This window comes from Drosophila arizonae, chromosome 3 (assembly GCF_054131065.1).
Source record: "Drosophila arizonae isolate 15081-1271.41 chromosome 3, UAZ_ARI_1.0, whole genome shotgun sequence".
Lineage (NCBI taxonomy): Eukaryota > Metazoa > Arthropoda > Insecta > Diptera > Drosophilidae > Drosophila > Drosophila arizonae.
The window spans coordinates 32,504,347-32,521,749 of NC_142923.1; the positions used below are offsets into that span (position 1 = coordinate 32,504,347).

At 39.4% G+C, this 17,403-nt stretch overlaps 1 protein-coding gene across 5 annotated transcripts in view; it reads right to left on the reverse strand.

The window, feature by feature from the left end:
* Positions 1-2,414: 2,414 nt before the first annotated feature.
* Positions 2,415-17,403, reverse strand: part of LOC149270110 (LIM domain transcription factor LMO4) — a 93,289-nt gene continuing 78,300 nt past the window's right edge. For all 5 annotated transcript variants that reach the window (XM_089465702.1, XM_089465703.1, XM_089465706.1 and 2 more), the window contains exons 4-5: positions 15,338-15,523; positions 2,415-2,651 (exon numbers count right to left, since the gene is read on the reverse strand). In XM_089465702.1, coding sequence (XP_089321828.1) covers positions 2,519-2,651; positions 15,338-15,523 — 319 coding nt within the window. In that variant the 3' untranslated portion in view covers positions 2,415-2,518. The remainder of the gene's footprint in view (positions 2,652-15,337; positions 15,524-17,403) is intronic.

The following is a 17,403-nucleotide window of genomic DNA, read 5'->3' on the forward strand; positions in this document are numbered from 1 at the left end:
ATATATATACTTTGTGGGGTGTGCCACGCCTCCTTCTGCCTGTTACATACATTTCAACAAAACCATTATACCCTGATTTCCATTGAAAATGGGTTCAGGGTATAAAAATAGATTTTGTTTGTTTCAGGGTAATTTGAACACTTTTTGCCCTAAAAACTTCAAAACTGTGTATATACCTATGATAAATACAAAGAATTTGTGATACCACGCCTCCTTCGCCACCAATTCGTAGAAAACGTATTTCAAATACTAGAGACTTGTCCTTTGGAAGTACACACATTTTAGCCATATGATTACGCTCTGAAAGTTTCATAAAGATAGACCATTTACAAGAGAAATCATTCAACTAATAAATTCTCATAATATTGCCCACACCGCAGTGCAGCCCAAGCGCAGTCGCTGCTTACTACGCAGCTAGCAGAGCGTATGCTTATACATACGTTTGGATGGATGTGTATGTATGTATGCATAAATGGAGCTCAGAATGAATAGAATATCAGCTTGGGTTCAGGGTATCTCCTAGTGAAGCAGTCTCGACTAGAGCCTTCATACTTGTTCATTTATTCTTATGTATATATTTTGTTTAATGGGCATGACATCGCCATGAATTTTCATTTCGGCTCTCATTTACTACTACAACTATAGTTTCCTAAAATTGCATCGAACGAAGTTAATGTGGATAGAAGGGAAAATTAAACTATTTTATAGTTGTAAAGCAGCTCACGGAACCGTTTAACATGATCGAGATTAGTAATAAATAGTATATGTAAATAGTAATGAAGTAAATTGTAATGAAGTAAATAGTAATGAAGTAAAGTCGCAAGAAGTTATATTTGAATACAATAATGGACCCGAGCGAATCGCAGCGATCGTCGGTACAACCGTGCGCTTTGTGGTGAAAGCTTGAAGGACCGACGAGGGGGATCGCGCGGTTGAGTTATTCGCGCGTAGTTATTCCCCCTCCCGATCACCCTGCCGCGGCGTATCCCGGCAGTCGAGCAATAAAAGTTTAGTAATAATAGACAACGTCCATCTGTCCGAGAAGAAGATATAAGAGCTAGAGACTTGAAATTCTTTTTCCTAGGTCCGTGTATACCACGCGCATGTCGAGTCTTGCTTCAAGCGTCGATAGCTTGCCCCGTAATTTTGCTATCGATTTAAAAATTGTCGAATTTATGTATAGCTAGAGTCACCAAATTTTTAATGTAAACTCATATGAACTTTATAGAATTTCGATTTTTGTCAAAATTTACCCCACACCCCTAATTCACCTCCTCACCCACATCTTTGTAAAAGGCGTATTTGAGACTTATGCTTTGGCAAATACATGTATATCTATGTTATATTCTTAATCTGAAAGTTTCATGAAGATAGTCCACCACAAGAAAAGTCATTAAGCAATTAAGTTATTGAAATATCAGTTACTCGAAGGGTTCAGGGGATCTCGTAGTCAAGTAGTCTCGACTAGAGCTTTCTTACTTAGCTTTTTTCCAATAGTAATATTTACTTTAATAATATTACACCAATAACACTAACTTAAAACTATCTTAAAACTGAAAAATAATTTTTTTTACTGTTATTTTTATAGATCAAAGTTTTGTTTAATGTATTTAAGTGCTCGGAAGCAGTACCTCCTGTTCAAGTAGAAATTTGAAACTGATTAATTAAATCGGCGGCGTTGTCAGCGGCGTCGCTCATGGTGTTGTTGAACCGTTGTGCAATTCTTCTTAGAATTGCTGGAGCTCTGGTTGGCGTGTGCAGGAAGTCCGCCAGACGTGGTGTCAGCATTGGCTGACGACTTTATTCGTAAGTGTCTATGTATGTCAGTGCGTGTGTGTGTAAGTTTCTGTTGTAAACAGAAAATAAACGAATAATTATAAAAATATCATTAAAATATATATTAATATTGACTAAAGGTGAATAAAACAATTATTTTATTGGTAAATGCGCAAACGACGAGATGAGAAAGCCTGAAATCCTATTAATCACACATATGAAAATCTATATATAAAATTTGGAGACTAGAATTATAGTTATCGTTTTTTATCTACTGACCGTGTATAGTACGGACATAAACATAAAATTTAAGTCCCAAGCTCTTTTACTTGACTTATGCTTTCATGCATAAGGACAGACGACCGGAAGGGCGAATGGAGGTACAGACAGATGGATAGGGTTAAATCTACTCAGCTTGTCATCCTGATCAAAATTATTTATACTTACTTAAATTAAAAGCATTACATCCTGAAATCGTATTCAGTGGGTTCTGGGTATAAGATGGCAGATAATCCGGGACTCAGAATATCCTTCGCCTAGAACTTTTATTCTTGTGTACTTTTAAAATTCTATATAGGACCACAAAATATAATAGCCTACATTAATATATAATCTGAAGATTCAACAATCGATTTGAATAAATTTGTGATAGTTGTTTTAATATTTCGAATTTTAAAATATAGATATACAAATAATGAACTAGTCTTAAATTTATATTATTAGGTTAAAATCTGTAATTATATTAGTCCTTTGATCTTCTTGGTCTTCCAACTTTTCCTTTCCGTTGCGCTAGTGTTCCATTAGAATTCGAGGGGTTTTTAAGCAATTTGTGCCAATCTTGTTCGCACACTAGGCTAGCTCCCAACATTGTATACCTAAATAGTGAATTAAAACACATCAAAATTAATATAATAGTTTGCTGGCTTTTTTTGTATTTTTATTTATTTTTTTTTTTAGATTGCTTACATTATAAACTATTTTTATGACATCTTTTTTAAAAATGTTCAATATAAATATACATTTAAAGTTAATAATTTGGACTTTCAATTCATTCAATTCATAACGTGTGTGTTAGATTCTTGTGTAAGCAGAAAGATGCAAAAAATGATTGAAATAGCTGTTGCTCGAGGGTTCAGGGATCTCGTAGTCGAGTAGTCTCGAAACCTTCGAGCAATAGCTATTTCAGTCATTTTTCGCGTCTTTCTGCTTACACAAGACACATGCACGACACACGTCTGCCACGCCTCCTTCTGCCTGTTACATACATTAAAAAAAAAAACAAGTAAAAAAGCTCTAGTCGAGACTGCTCGACTACGAGATCCCCTGAACCCTTGGAGCAATAGATATTTCAATAATTTTTCGCGTCTTTCAGCTTACATAAGAAACACGACACGAACTGCGAACTGCGAACTGCGACACACATACACTCACACATGCATACACACACAAACGCACACACAGGCACACATACACACACACGCATACACACACAAGCACCCACGCATAAACACGCATGGGCTGCAGTGTGCGCTTACTATGAGAACTTAATTGTTTAATAACTTTTTTTATGGACGTACGATCTTCATGAAACTTTCAGATTATGATTATAACATGGATATGTACGGATGATTTCCAAAGCACAAGTCTCTAGTATTTGAAATACGCTTTTTACAAAAGTGAGGGTGAGGGGGTGAATTTAGAGGTGGGGGGTAAATTTTGAATAATAATAATTGAATAATTTAATTTCTAGACGTACAATCTTAATGAAACTTTCAGAGCGTAATCATATGGTGAAAATATATTCTAAAGCACAAGTCTCTAGTACTTGAAATACGCCTTTTACAAAGGTGAGGGTGAGGTGATGGATATAGAGGTGGCGGGTAAATTACAACAAAAATCGAAATTATATAAAATACATATAAGCCTACATTTAAAATTTACAAGCTCTAGCTCTAAAGGTGTAGGAGATATAATTAAATAACTAGCTTTCGGTAAGGTTTTTAATCGATAATAAAATATCGGGAGTAGTTATCGATATATAGAGAAAAACTTGATATGCGCGTGATATACACGGACCTAGGAAAAAGAATTTCAGTTTCTAGCTCTTATATCTTCTGAGATCGTATGTATGTATGCGTATGTGTGTGTATGCGAGTGCGTGTGTGTGTGTGTGTGTGTGTGTGTGTGTGTGTGTGTGCGTGTTTGCGTGTGCGTGTGTGTGTGCGTGTTTGCGTGTGCGTGTGTGTGTTCGAGTTGCGTTTTCGTGGAGTGCGGTCGATGTTATTGTGATCCATCGTTGACTATAGCTTGTTCCGAGTTTTTCCCTGCGAAAGTGAAAGTATCTTAATAAAACGCGTATGCTGTGGACGCAAAGTACCCAGCGACCTCGAAAGCTACCAGAGACATACTGCGCGGCGGTTCGTGGAGAACCCCGGAGGTAGAATCCAGTGGTGCAAGAGAGGGGGGCAATAGCGTCATTGTTTTGGCATCAGGGCTTTTCTCTTTCCTTTTCTTTTTCAAGCGCGAAAAGTTTTGTCACTAGGCGTCACACTTGCGCAATTAATAAAAATCAGGTGCATTCACTCTAACAGCTGTTAGTAGTGCTGGAAAGTTCAGGGGACAAGCAGCTGCTCACTAACAATGGTGAGTTGCTAAGTCTTAGCAAAGACAGAAACCTAACATCTGGAAGAAGACGCAGTTACTAAAAGTACTTTCGGGCTCTTGCTGTAGTTAAGCTGAGTTTAAGATACTGCGGTCTGTAAACTCAAATTATATTAGTAGTGATTTCTCACTACAGGCTTCACGTCATTGTAGTCGGAGCAAAAAATGGATGCCAGGATGGATGACGAGTTGCAAGCTTTCGCGCGTCGTTCCTTGTTGCAGCGATCACCGCAGCAACAACAGAGGGCACTGCCGCAGCCGTCGACCTTTAATCAATCCCCAGTGGCTGAGTGCCAGGCACCCAACTCACTAAAGGAAGCGTTAGCCCAAATAGGAGTTACTCTAGAGGGCTTGACTGCCTTATTTGGGGTCAGCGGCGTATTAACGCCCTAAGGAGCTGGCTAGGCTGGTCAATCTCCATAACCGACCGGTTAAAAACTGCGAGTTGAAGACCATGCCGCTCCAGAAAGTAGTGGAGAAAGCGAGCACTAGTGCAATCTCAGCTAGCAATACGCCCAAGTGGTCGAGGGAAGTTGCCACCGATCAGTGGAAAACACCCTCAAAAAAACCGAGGCCCAATAAAAGCGCAGCGAACCCAAAAGAACCAATGGCTCTACGGGCTACAGCTGAAAATTCAAATCAGGCAGGTCGACAGACAAACCCGAACAGCTGGACAGTCGTTAAAGGACGCATGGCCATGCAAAAACGCCCCAGAAGTGACGCCATCGCAATTTCAGGCGTGCGTGGTTGCAGCTATGCGGACATGCTTCGTGTAGTCAAGACCGACCCAAATCTAAAGCGTCTGAGCGGCGACATTCAGGGCATTAGGAAGACAGCTAAGGGGGACCTTTTGTTGCAACTGAGCAGAAAGCCCGAGCATAGCGCTGAGGCCCTTCACGAAGCTGTAGGCAAGGTCTTGGGTGACCGAGCGGTAGTTAAAACACTTACCGAATCGACTCAAATTGAGATTCGTGACCTAGATGAGTTAGCGAGCAAAGAGGAGATCTTGGAGTCAATTAAGGCGGAGTTGAAGGATAACTCACTCCTCATTGAGGCTATCAAGTCGCTTCGACCGGATTTGGTGGACAGCAAAGAGCTACAGTTGCTCTTCCAATTGGGAAAGCCAAAACTCTGACAGCTCGAGTCAAAAATCAGAACTGGATGGGTTGTATGCCGTATCCGCGCCGTGGATCAACCTAAACGCTGTTTCAAGTGCCTCGATTACGGTCATATGGCAGCAAACTACGGCAGCGACTGTGACCTAAAGCGCGCCTGTTTCAGGTGTGGAGAGATGGGTCACAGTGCAAAAGCATGCATCAAGCCACCAAAATGTAGCCTCTGCATCCGGAAAGGTAAAAAGCAGACCGACCACTCAACAGGCAGCTTCAAGTGCCCATCCAACCGCAAGGCTGCTCGTAAATGAAATGTTAAGGCTCCTTCGGCTTAACTTAAATCATTGTGTTGCTGCCCAAGATTTTCTAGAGCAGACCATAAGGGAAAAATGTATAGACGTAGCCTTTCTTAGTGAGCCTCACCACTGTAGAACCAGCTGCCCTAGGGCATGGTCAACAGACGTTCATGGCAAAGCTGCGTTGTGGGTATGCGGAAACTCAACGAACGTACTTTCGAATGTTAAGTCATTCAATGGGTTCGTACGTGGCCGATATGGTAACTTATGGCTTTACAGTTGTCATCTGGCCCCCAGCATGCAGCTCAGTGAATTCACGACGGTGCTCGACGAGCTTGCCGAGGATGCTAGGCCATTATAGCATGAGATTTTAACTCATGGGCGTTAAAATGGGGTAGCCACACAACAAATGTCAGAGGCCGTATCTTACTGGAGACTTTCGCGACACTAGATGTTGCACTGCTCAACACTGGCCACGAGTTCACCTTCAGTCGGGCTGGATACGGATCTGTAATTGACATTACTTTTGTCACTTCATCCCTCGTTCGGGAAGCAACATGGAGCCACTGCGATAGCTATACGGGCAGCGATCATACGGCACTTCTGTTCACAATAGGTGTGAGCCACCTGCCAGGGCGCCAACATTGTGGATGGAATCGTATCGGCTGGATACTTTTGATCCCGCGGTCTTTTCAGAGGCCATTCAGTCTCTGGTCACAATTGGTAATGCTGAGGCCTGAGCATGCCAAATGGTGGCCCAAATACAGAGTGCCTGCAATAGCAGCAAGCAGTTCACGTGACAACAAGAGCCTACGTATTGGTGGAATGCACAAATAGATGACATTCGACGCAAATGCATCCAAGCGAGAAGAAGCTATCAACGGGCTCGGGGTAGGTCTACGTTTTTCGAAAAACAATTAGCTTACCAGGCAGCCAGAAGACAGTTGAAGAAGGCCATTCGGGCAAGCAAAAGAGAATGCTTTCTAGAGTTGTGCGACTCAGCCGAATATGATCCTTGGGGCAGGGCATATAAGATAGTAGTTAAAGGACTATACAAAGGTAAACAGGTGCAGCCGACGGACCGACGGATCGTCTGGAGCTTAAATCGATTGTGGAAACGCTCTATCCAGAAATATACTGATCCTTGCAAATTTTTGAGCATACCAAGCATTGCTGCAAAACGAAATGAATGGTACTCGAAGTCGCCAAGTATTCTGTTTTACTTTACTTCTTACGCTTTAAGCAGAGTAAAACAAAAACCTTGACAAACGAAACGAAACAAAACGAAAAGCGAATAACGTCAAAAAAAAAAAAATCGTACGGTACTTTTACTGCGCTTTAAGCGCCGTTGCTGAGCAAAAATCAGGCTAGAATTGGCTAAAAATTGAAAATAAATGCTAGAATAGCAACCTAGATTATAAAAACTAACTGATATGTTTAGAAACTAACATTTTTTTCTTTTTTGCTGAAATGCACAATGTTTTATAGTCTACTCAGTAATATGCTGCAATATTAAGTACTATATGAACTTGAAAAGATTTATGATTTATGATTGCTAGATTTATGGCTATAGGCTATAACGAATTTTATAGTAAATAGCATAAACTGGCATCACTATTTACAACTGTTCGCCATGTATGCATGTATGTATGCGTGCGAAATTACAATGTATGCTGCAAATACATACAAAATTGTCAATACTTTGATTTCTGCTTTCCTTCAATCTCTTTCGGTTAACTGTTTTTTTTTTTTTTTTTTTGCTTTCCTTTAATCTTTTTCTGTGAGTTGTTAAGGGTGGCTAAGATTATAAAATTACTTTTATATAAATAAAATTTTGTTATTATTCTTATTTCTAAATAAAAGTGTCTTTGTGCATTTAATAGTTATATAAATATAAATCTAGCTTGAAATAGTCTAACGTGGCATCACTAGCTGATAGCTAAAACGAAAACAATACTTGAATTATGCTTTATCGTTTCTTTCGTTCGTTGCTTCCTTTCTGTACAAGCATCTACATACCGAACTGTTCGGTATGTGAGCAATGCTTGTTTTGTTTCGTTCGTCCACGATGCTTGGGCTTACACTATTTGAACAAAACGAAACAATGTGAAACCAAGCACCAACAAGACACGGGTGTCTCGTTTAGCGTTTGAGACGTATTCGTGCAGGCCTCTACTAAATATCTAATAGAGATAATCAAGAGCTACTTCAGAGGAAGAACACTGGTATACAACACGAGTGAGGGTCCCCAAACTGGAGTTCCCCAAGGCTCAGTGCTGGGGCCTCTCCTATGGAATGTCATGTACGACGGCGTACTGCGATTGGAAGTACCAGCAGGTACGCACACCATTGGCTTTGCTGATGATGTGTCTGTCGTCGCTATAGGCAAGGAGCTTAAAGATGCAGAGGATATGTGCAGCGAAAGTATCAATCGGATACGAAGCTGGTTGACAGGAGCTGGGCGCGAGCTTGCGGCGCACAAGACGAAAGTCGTCCTAGTAAGCAGTCGCAAAAAAGTGGAAACTGCCAATATAAACAAAGAGGGCGATTAGGTATCTTGGCGTCATGTTAGACACAAGATTAACTTTCCGCGAGCCCTTAGAATATGTGCATAAAAAGGCAGCTGATTCTTGTAGAGCTCTCTCAAGAATTATGCTTAACACGCGGGGACCTAAACAGCAACGACGTCTTCTTCCAATAATCGTCATTAGGTCTGTCATCCTCTATGCTGCGATAATATGGTCGAGGGCGATGGCAACGCCGAGCTACAGCCGGGGTATTTGCGCGATCTACAGACTGAGCGCAATCAAAGTCAGCTGCGCTTTCAGGACTATCTCCGATGATGCGGCGCTTGTCATAGCTGGCATGGTGCCACTGGAGTACCTGATCGCCGAAGCCGTGGAGCGGAATTCACACGCGCCTGTGCGACACACGCTATCAGCTTGCACGATGGCAAAGGAAGTGGAATAGCTCAGCTAAAAGGCGGTGGACGCACAAGCTCATCCCCGAGCTCGAACCATGGGTTAACCGCAAACACGGCGAGGTTAACTTCTATCTTTCGCAGATCCTCTCGGGCCATGGATGCTTTCGGAGTTATTTAAAGTGCTTTGTGGACGGTTCCTGGAGGAGAGGCGTCGACTACAAGAGGAACTGGGTCGCTCCATCAGAGCGGACAACATAGTCAACAACATGCTGGAATCGGAGGAAGCTTGGGAATTAACAATCACCTTCGCGGCCACAGTGATGATGGAGCTCCGCAGAGTCGAGCGAATAAGAAGAGGTAGCGCATAGTGCTTGCGAAGCAATGCTTTACGGCCGTCCCACAAGCATCGCGCGCTATCCTATTTACCACACAACTTGCAACTTGTAATATAATAAGATTATAAATAAACGAATATAAAAACAGGAAAGCTGTAGTCGAGACTGTCCGACTACGAGATCCCCTGAACCCTTCGAGCAATAGCTGTTTCAATCATTTTTCGTGTCTTTCTACTTACACAAGACACACACACGCGCATATACACACAAGCATACACACGCACATATACACACACATCATACACACACACATATACGTACACACGCAGAGATCACACGCACTCACGCAGAGATACGCACGCACGCATAAGCACGCATTGGCTGCAGTGGTGGCTTACTATAGGAACCTAGTTGTTCAAAAACTTTTCTTGTGGATATACTTTCTTCACTTCTAGATTATGATTATAACATGGATATACATGTATTTGCCAAGGCACAAGTCCCTAGTATTTTAAATACGCCTTTTAAAAATGTGATGTTGAGGGGGTGAATTAGGGGTGGGGGTAAATTTTGACAAAAACCGAAATTGTATAAAATGCATAGAAGTATACATGAAAAATTTGGGGACTCTAGCTTTAAAGATGTAGGAGATATAAATTTATTACTGGTTTTCGATAATGTTTTTAATCGATAGCAAAACAACGGGGCAAATTATCGATATTTAAGGCAAAACTCGATATGCGCATGCTATACACGGACCTAGGAAAAATAATTTCAAGTCTCTAGCTCTTATATCTTCTGAGATCGACGCGTTCAAACATACGGACAGACGGACGGACCCCCCACCCCTAATTCACTCCTCACCCACACATTTGTAAAAGGCGTATTTCAAATACTAAAGACTTGTGCTTTGGCAAATACATGCATATGCATGTTATAATCATAATCTGAAAGTTTCATGTAGGAAATATAATTTTATTACTTATTTTCAATAAGGTTTTTTTTTCGATAAAAAAAAAACGGGGAAAGGTGTTGATTTTTAAAACAAAACGCGATATTCGCGTGGTATACACACTAACCAAACAACTCATAGACTAGACATATAGACGAAATGGATTCGTTGTATACGCTTTATTTGTCCTACTCTCTCACACTTTATCTCTCTCTATGGTCTCTCAAATCATGAAGCTCAGCAGCGCATAAAAATTGAAATTTGTTCGCGACGATCCCAGCTCTTTCCTTTTGAGTGAAGAGCATACCGAAATCTTAAAAGCGTTTGCCACGCTCATGCAAACAAGCTGTAAGCGTTTCAATGATTATTTATGGGAAGGGTATGAAAGTGTTGCTGCGCATAAATTTAATTTCGCGACTGGCATGCACACACACACTTGCACACTTAGTACATGAGCATTTGTATAACAGTGTGCGAAGCTCTTGCTGCCTGTAGCAAGATGTACTATGTATGAACATACATACCTACATATGTGTATAAGTACATTCATATATTATTATAGTTAATCATGTTTATAAATGTGTGTATATCCATAAAATACTACTAATTATATATAATTATAATTTTTACACATTTTCAACCGAAAAACTGATCGTGGTACACTAAAAAGATATATTAAATGCTTTGCAATATATCGGGGGGTAGCGACTAGAAAATCTTCAAGTGGGACATGAATTACTATGGACTCATTGTGGCGAAAATAACTGATTAAATCCTAAAAGCCCATTTGACAGTCACTTTACAATTCAAACCATACAAAATTAACAAACTATGAAATCGAGAGACAATTATCTTATGCAAATGTAAGTATGTATGTGCTCACTTCACAAGGTCGATCGACGGCAAATTTTGGCTTTACAATTTGCACAGGCTGTTGTGCACAGAAAGAATACATTTTCGCGACGAGCATGCACACACACATTTACATCCTTGCTACGTGTATGTGCTTTTGTGTGCGTGCGTCGCGAAACTCAATTCTTTCTCAGTATTTTCGTCAATCATCAGCCCAAAATTTGCCGTTGGTCTGCCTTGTGAAGTGAGCACATGCATACATACATACATTTGTGTATGTGATTGCTTGTATGGGATGGCAAGCTAATTGTCTCTGGATTTAGTAGTTTGTAAATTTTGTATAATTTGAATCGTAGGGTGACTATCAAATGGGCCATTATGACTTAATTAGAAATTTTGGACAATAATGAGTACAGCTTGAGTATAATATGACATGTGTATTTCATATATTGCAAAGCATTTCATAATGTTAGTAGTGTTTTACGATAATTTTTTCGGTTGAAAATGTGTATAAAATAATTTTAATTATATATAATTATTTACGGATATAAACACATTTATAAACATGATTAGCAATAATAATATATAAATGTACTTATGTACATAAATATGTATGTTCATACATAGTACATCTGTGTAAAGTGGTTATGACAGTCCGTAAGACCGACCAAATGCAAATGCTGGGCTTTAAAATTGCTACAAGCAGCAAGAGTAACGAACGCAGGTCACAAATGCTCATACATGTGGCAAGGGACTACAAGTGTGTGTGTGCATGCCCGTCGCGAAATCATATTCTTTATGCATATCAACGCTTTCATACCCTTCCCACGAATAACCATCGAAACGCTTACATGTTGTTTGCATGAGCGTGACAAACGCTTTTATGATTTCGGTATACCCTTCACTCAAAAGGAAAGAGCTGGGATCGTCGCGAACAATTTTCAATTTCTGTGCGCTGCTGCTATTTGAGAGGCCATAGAGAGAGAGAGAGATAGAGTGAGAGAGAGAGAGAGAGAGAGAGCGAGTAGGACAAATAGCGCATAGCCGTGCTTCATATAAGAATGGCACCATTTCGTTTGGGCGGTTGCAGCACACAGATTTTGTCGTGCAATATTTTCACTGCTTGAGCCTCAAGAGACTGAGCCGAGCAAATACGAAGTTGTGTAGTCTCCTCAGCGCATTTTTTCGTCGGTGAAAAAATTTGTTCTAGATGTCTAGCACTGACCAGAGAACACATAGACTAGACATGTAGAGTCAAGCGAATGAGAAGACGAGCTGTCCCAGGCTAAGGTAGCGCACAGGGCTTGCGAAGCAATGCTTTATGGCCGTCCCGATCTTCATGAAACTTTCAGATTATGATTATTATAACATGAATATGCATGTAATTGACAAAGCAAAAGACTCTAGTATTTGAAATACGCTTTTTACAAAAGTGAGGGTGAGGGGTGAATTTAGAGGTGGGGGTAAATTTTAACAAAAACCGAAATTGTATAAATTGCATGTAAGCATACATTAAAAATTTGAAGACTCTAGCAATAAAGGTGTAGAAGACATAATTTTATAACTGGTTTTCGATAAGGTTTTTTATCGATAAAAACGATCGGGATGAGTTATCGATTTTTAATGATAAACTTTATATACGCGCTGGAATTACAGACATTTAAAAAAAAATTTGAAGTCTCTAGCTCTTATATCTTCTGAAATCGACGCGTTCATACATACGGACAGACAGACGGGCAGGGCCGAATCGACTGAGCTCGTCAAATGGGTTCAGGGTATAAAACAACACACACACACAAGCAGCCACGCATAAACACGCACGGGCACACACACATACTCGCACACAAGCACCCATGGGCTGCAGTGTGCGCTTACTATGAGAACTTAATTATACCCTGAACCCATTGAAAATTGGAAATCAGGGTATAATGGTTTTGTTAAATGTATGTAACAGGCAGAAGGAGGCGTGGCAGACCCCATACAGTATATATATTCTTCATCAGGGCGACAAGCTGAGTCGATTTAGCTCTGTTCGTCCGTCCGTCTGTCAATCTATCCGTCTGTCCGTATGTATGAACGCGTCGATCTTAGAAGATATAAGAGCTAGAGACTATAGCACGCGCATATCGAGTTTAGCTTTAAATATCGATAACTTGCCCCGTTATTTTGTTATCGACTAAAAACATTATCGAAAACCAGTAATAAATTTATATCTCCTACATCTTTAAAGCTAAAGCTCAAAATTTTATATGTATGCTTATATGCAATTTATACAATTTCCGTTTTTGCTCAAATTTTTCCGATCCGCCCACTAGAGGCATGGGGAATCGGAAAATGCATTTTCCAATATGCCAGAAATCATATTAATTGAAGAGCTAGAAAGCTGATATATGGAGCATCGACCACCTAAAATCACGAGCTATGGCGGATATATCTACGCCCATTGGGGGGCGTGGCAAATCGGATAAAACTGTGTCTTCAAGAGTTTTACAGCTAGAGCGCTGATATTTTGCACGTCAGCTAATGTTATGATAATATAATGAAATTTTAACACTTTATAAATCGGAGATATACAAGAGTATGTGTTCTAAATTTCAATTCTCTAGCTTCAATATCGCCGAAATAGATTGCGTTCATACGGACAGACGGACGGACAGTAATACGGACATTGCACAAAACCAATATACTAATTCACTTTCGTGAATGAGTATAACAAGTAAGAAAGCTCTAGTCGAGACTGCTCGACTACGAGATCCCCTGAACCCTTCGAGCAATAGCTATTTCAATCATTTTTCGCGTCTTTCTGCTTACACAAGCCACACGCACACACACGCCTAAACATGCATGGGCTGCAGTGTGCGCTTACTATGAGAACTTCATTGTTTAATAACTTTTCTTGTGGATATACTTTCTTCATGAAACTTTCAGATTATGATTATAAAATGAATATGCATTCATTTGCCAAAACAGAAGTCTCTAGTATTTGAAATACGCCTCTTACAAATATGTGGGTTAATATAATGGTGGGGTTAAATTTTGATAAAAACCGAAATTCTAGTACATACGAATCTACATTAAAAATTTTGCGACTCTAGCCTTAAAGATGTAGCAGATATAAATTTATTACTGGTTTTCGATAATGTTTTTAGTCGATAACAAAATAACGGGGAAAGTTATCGATTGATTAATTTACGTTTTAGGATATCCAACTGTCCCCGATTGGCGATATTTGGCATACACACGTCTTGCACGATTACCCCAGACATTTTCTATCGGGTTGAGATCTGAAAAACATACTGGCCAGTCAAGGACATCAACATGACATTCCTCCAAACACTCATTTGTACGTCTGCTCACATGGATTCTGGCATTATCCCGTTGAAAAACCATTGGTTTCTCACGTAGTTCCCTTAAATATGGAATGAAAATACTATCCAGAGTCTGAACATACTCTCCACTGTTCATTCGGCTAGTTACAAACTTCAATTCTAAGGTACCAACTGAACAAAATGTACCCAAATCATGACGGAGCCACCTCCAAAGTCTGTCTTTGAAAAAACATAGGATCTCAGAATCAAATCCATCAGGACCACCTAGGCTAAACTTCTTCCTATCAGAAAATATCACCTGTTGGGGTTTAAATTTATAAATATAATCTAACAGGTCATATTTTTAAGCCAAAAGACGATGATTTAAACGCGCGTATGTCAGATCGGTCGCAGTACGTCTTTTGGAAACAACAAAGCAACATGGATGCTTTGGTCTGTTTAGACCTATTTATGATTCCTGAGCTCTTATGTACTCGCCAAACAGTCATCGCTGACATAGATTCGGCCACATGTGAGGCCAAAGCTGTACAAGCAGTTGAGTTGTTGCTGGCTTTCTTGATAATTTTGCGTTTATCGTGCGCAATTAGTAACGGTTTTCGCCCAGTACGTTTTCTTGATTTTTATTATTCAGGGTTATCAAAAAAAATTTTCAATTACACTTTGACTTCTTTTCGAAATTCGTAAAATACGCGAAATAGGCTCTTCCTATTCATAATAAGATAATTGTTTTCCAAGCGGCATTGTACTTAATTACAATGTCTGTAAAGCCAAAAGTCTGTTCCGCACTTAATAAACTCAAATTTGCGACAGTGGGTTATAATTATGATACACCAAAATGCTAGCACAGAGCAAGAGTTAACGGTTCTTTTTTAGTTTTCCATAAAAATAAAATCTACTGAACATTCTCCAGTTTACAAAGTACTGTAAAATTTATTTTTGAAAAACCTTTAAAATATTGTTAAAACTGGCTCAAAGTTTAAGTTGCTGGGTGGGCTATAATTATGATAAGCACTGTATTATAACATTAACACTATCTTATCACTGAAAAATTTTGTGTACTGATATTTTTTATAGATCAATGCTTTATTAAAAATAGCTTACCTATCACCAGGACGTAAATTAGATCCACACTTTGCACAGCTGAAGCATCTAAGATGAAAGTTTATAATTTGTTTTTGTTGATTTTGTAAATCAATATTATTAATTCCAGTAAGAGCTTTCGCTACCATTTCACTTGGGGGTATTGTTTCCCCACATCCAGAACAAACACCAGAATTACCAAACATGCTGTAAAAACGAATAATATCAAGAAAAATTTTACTAATTTTTTTTACACATAATAATAAAGTCTATAAGGACGAAGCTATATTCTATTCGTTATTAATAGTTTATTTATCAAAATGTCCGTATTAATTTAATATTTATTTTCTGTAATAAATATAATAATCAAATAGTGCAACGTGACGGAAAAATGAATATTAGAAGAGGACAGTTATAAATTTATTGCAGACATGCCGTTGTCTTTCCCGCAACTTACTATATAACAAACAAACGAAAATTTCATGAACATTTCGGTTCATGTGCTCGTCCGACATGGACAACTTTGAGCAAAATGCCTCTATCCTATTTTGCTTGCTCTCTCTCTGCTCTCTGCTCACTGAAATATATATACATATTTTGTATGTATGTATGTAGGCACAAGCAGAAGCTCACAAAACTTTAAACTAAGAACCCATGTCTTCCTTTGGAGTGAAGAATATACCGAACTGTTCAAACAGTTTGCCAAGTTCTTACAAAATGTTTGCGTTTTCGTTATTATTTGTGTGAAGGGTATTAAAACGTTGATGCTCATAAAAAATCGGTTTCCGCGATGATTATGCATACACACATACACTCTCTTCCTACAATTGCGGCAAAATGTTTTCCTAATAATTTTTCAGACACGAGTACCCGAATGTATATATTAACAAGTAATAACGTTGCAGTCGGGCGTTACCGACTGCAGAATACTCATTCACACCCCATCAGCAATTTAGTAGCTAAGTTTCGCTCTAATACTGTAGAAAACGCAGTTTTTCCCGAATTTGCCAAGCCCTTACTGGGCGTAGACACCTCATTTTTGCTCAGTTCTTAGAACTAGATAACGGTACCCTAACTGCAAAGTTTGAATGCCTACCCTCAATGCTTTAACAGCGCCGAAATCGATTGCGTTTATACGGACAGACGAACGGACGGACAGCAAGACGGACATTGCACAAAACCAATATACTAATTCACTTTCGTGAATGAGTGTAAATATCAATATCTAATGGCAAAATTAGTCTATACGGACAAACAAAAAAATTCGCCACTTGTCAAGTTATTCGACCTTCAAATCCATAGAGTTCCCTGATTGAGAAAACTTGAGCCACTGAGTGGACGGACTCTCTAATCATGACAGTAATTAATTTAGGCAATACAAAATAAAATCAAATATACTGTACGCCTAAGTTAGTTCGCTGTAAAGCGCTCAAACGAACTGAAACGAAATGGGGCCCCTTCTTATGTAAAGCACAGCTATGCGTCATTGGTCCTACTTTCGCTCAGTCGCTCTCTATGGCTTCTCAAATCATCAAACTCAGCAGCGCACAAAAATTAAAATTTGTACGCGACGATCCCAATTTGTGTATCCTGAACCCAATGAAAATGGGAAATCAGGGTATAATGGTTTTGTGAAAGTATGTAACAGGCAGAAGGAATCATCGCAGACCCCATAAAGTATATATATTATTGATCAGCACGACGAGCTGAATCCCTGTCCGTCCGTCCGTATGAGTGCGTCGATCTCAGAAGTTATAAGAGCTAGAGAGCTGAAATTTGGCATGCATACTCGTGTATGCCATACTCAGTACAAGTTTATCTTATTTTTTCGATAACTCATTATTCTTATTATTTCTAGGAAGGGTTTGAAATAGAGAGCTGCATGGCCGCACTCATAACAAAATAGAGTCCACTCAAATTGAGACTGAGTGAGTGAGTACGGGCATAGAATGTGTTGACAGAATGGGAGATCGCATGGACTCAATATATCATATCTCACTGCCTTTAGAAAAAAGAATTAGAATAAATAAGACCTAAAAAGAAATACAACATTTAAACGAAGCATATAGACGTCGAGGCACTCGTGT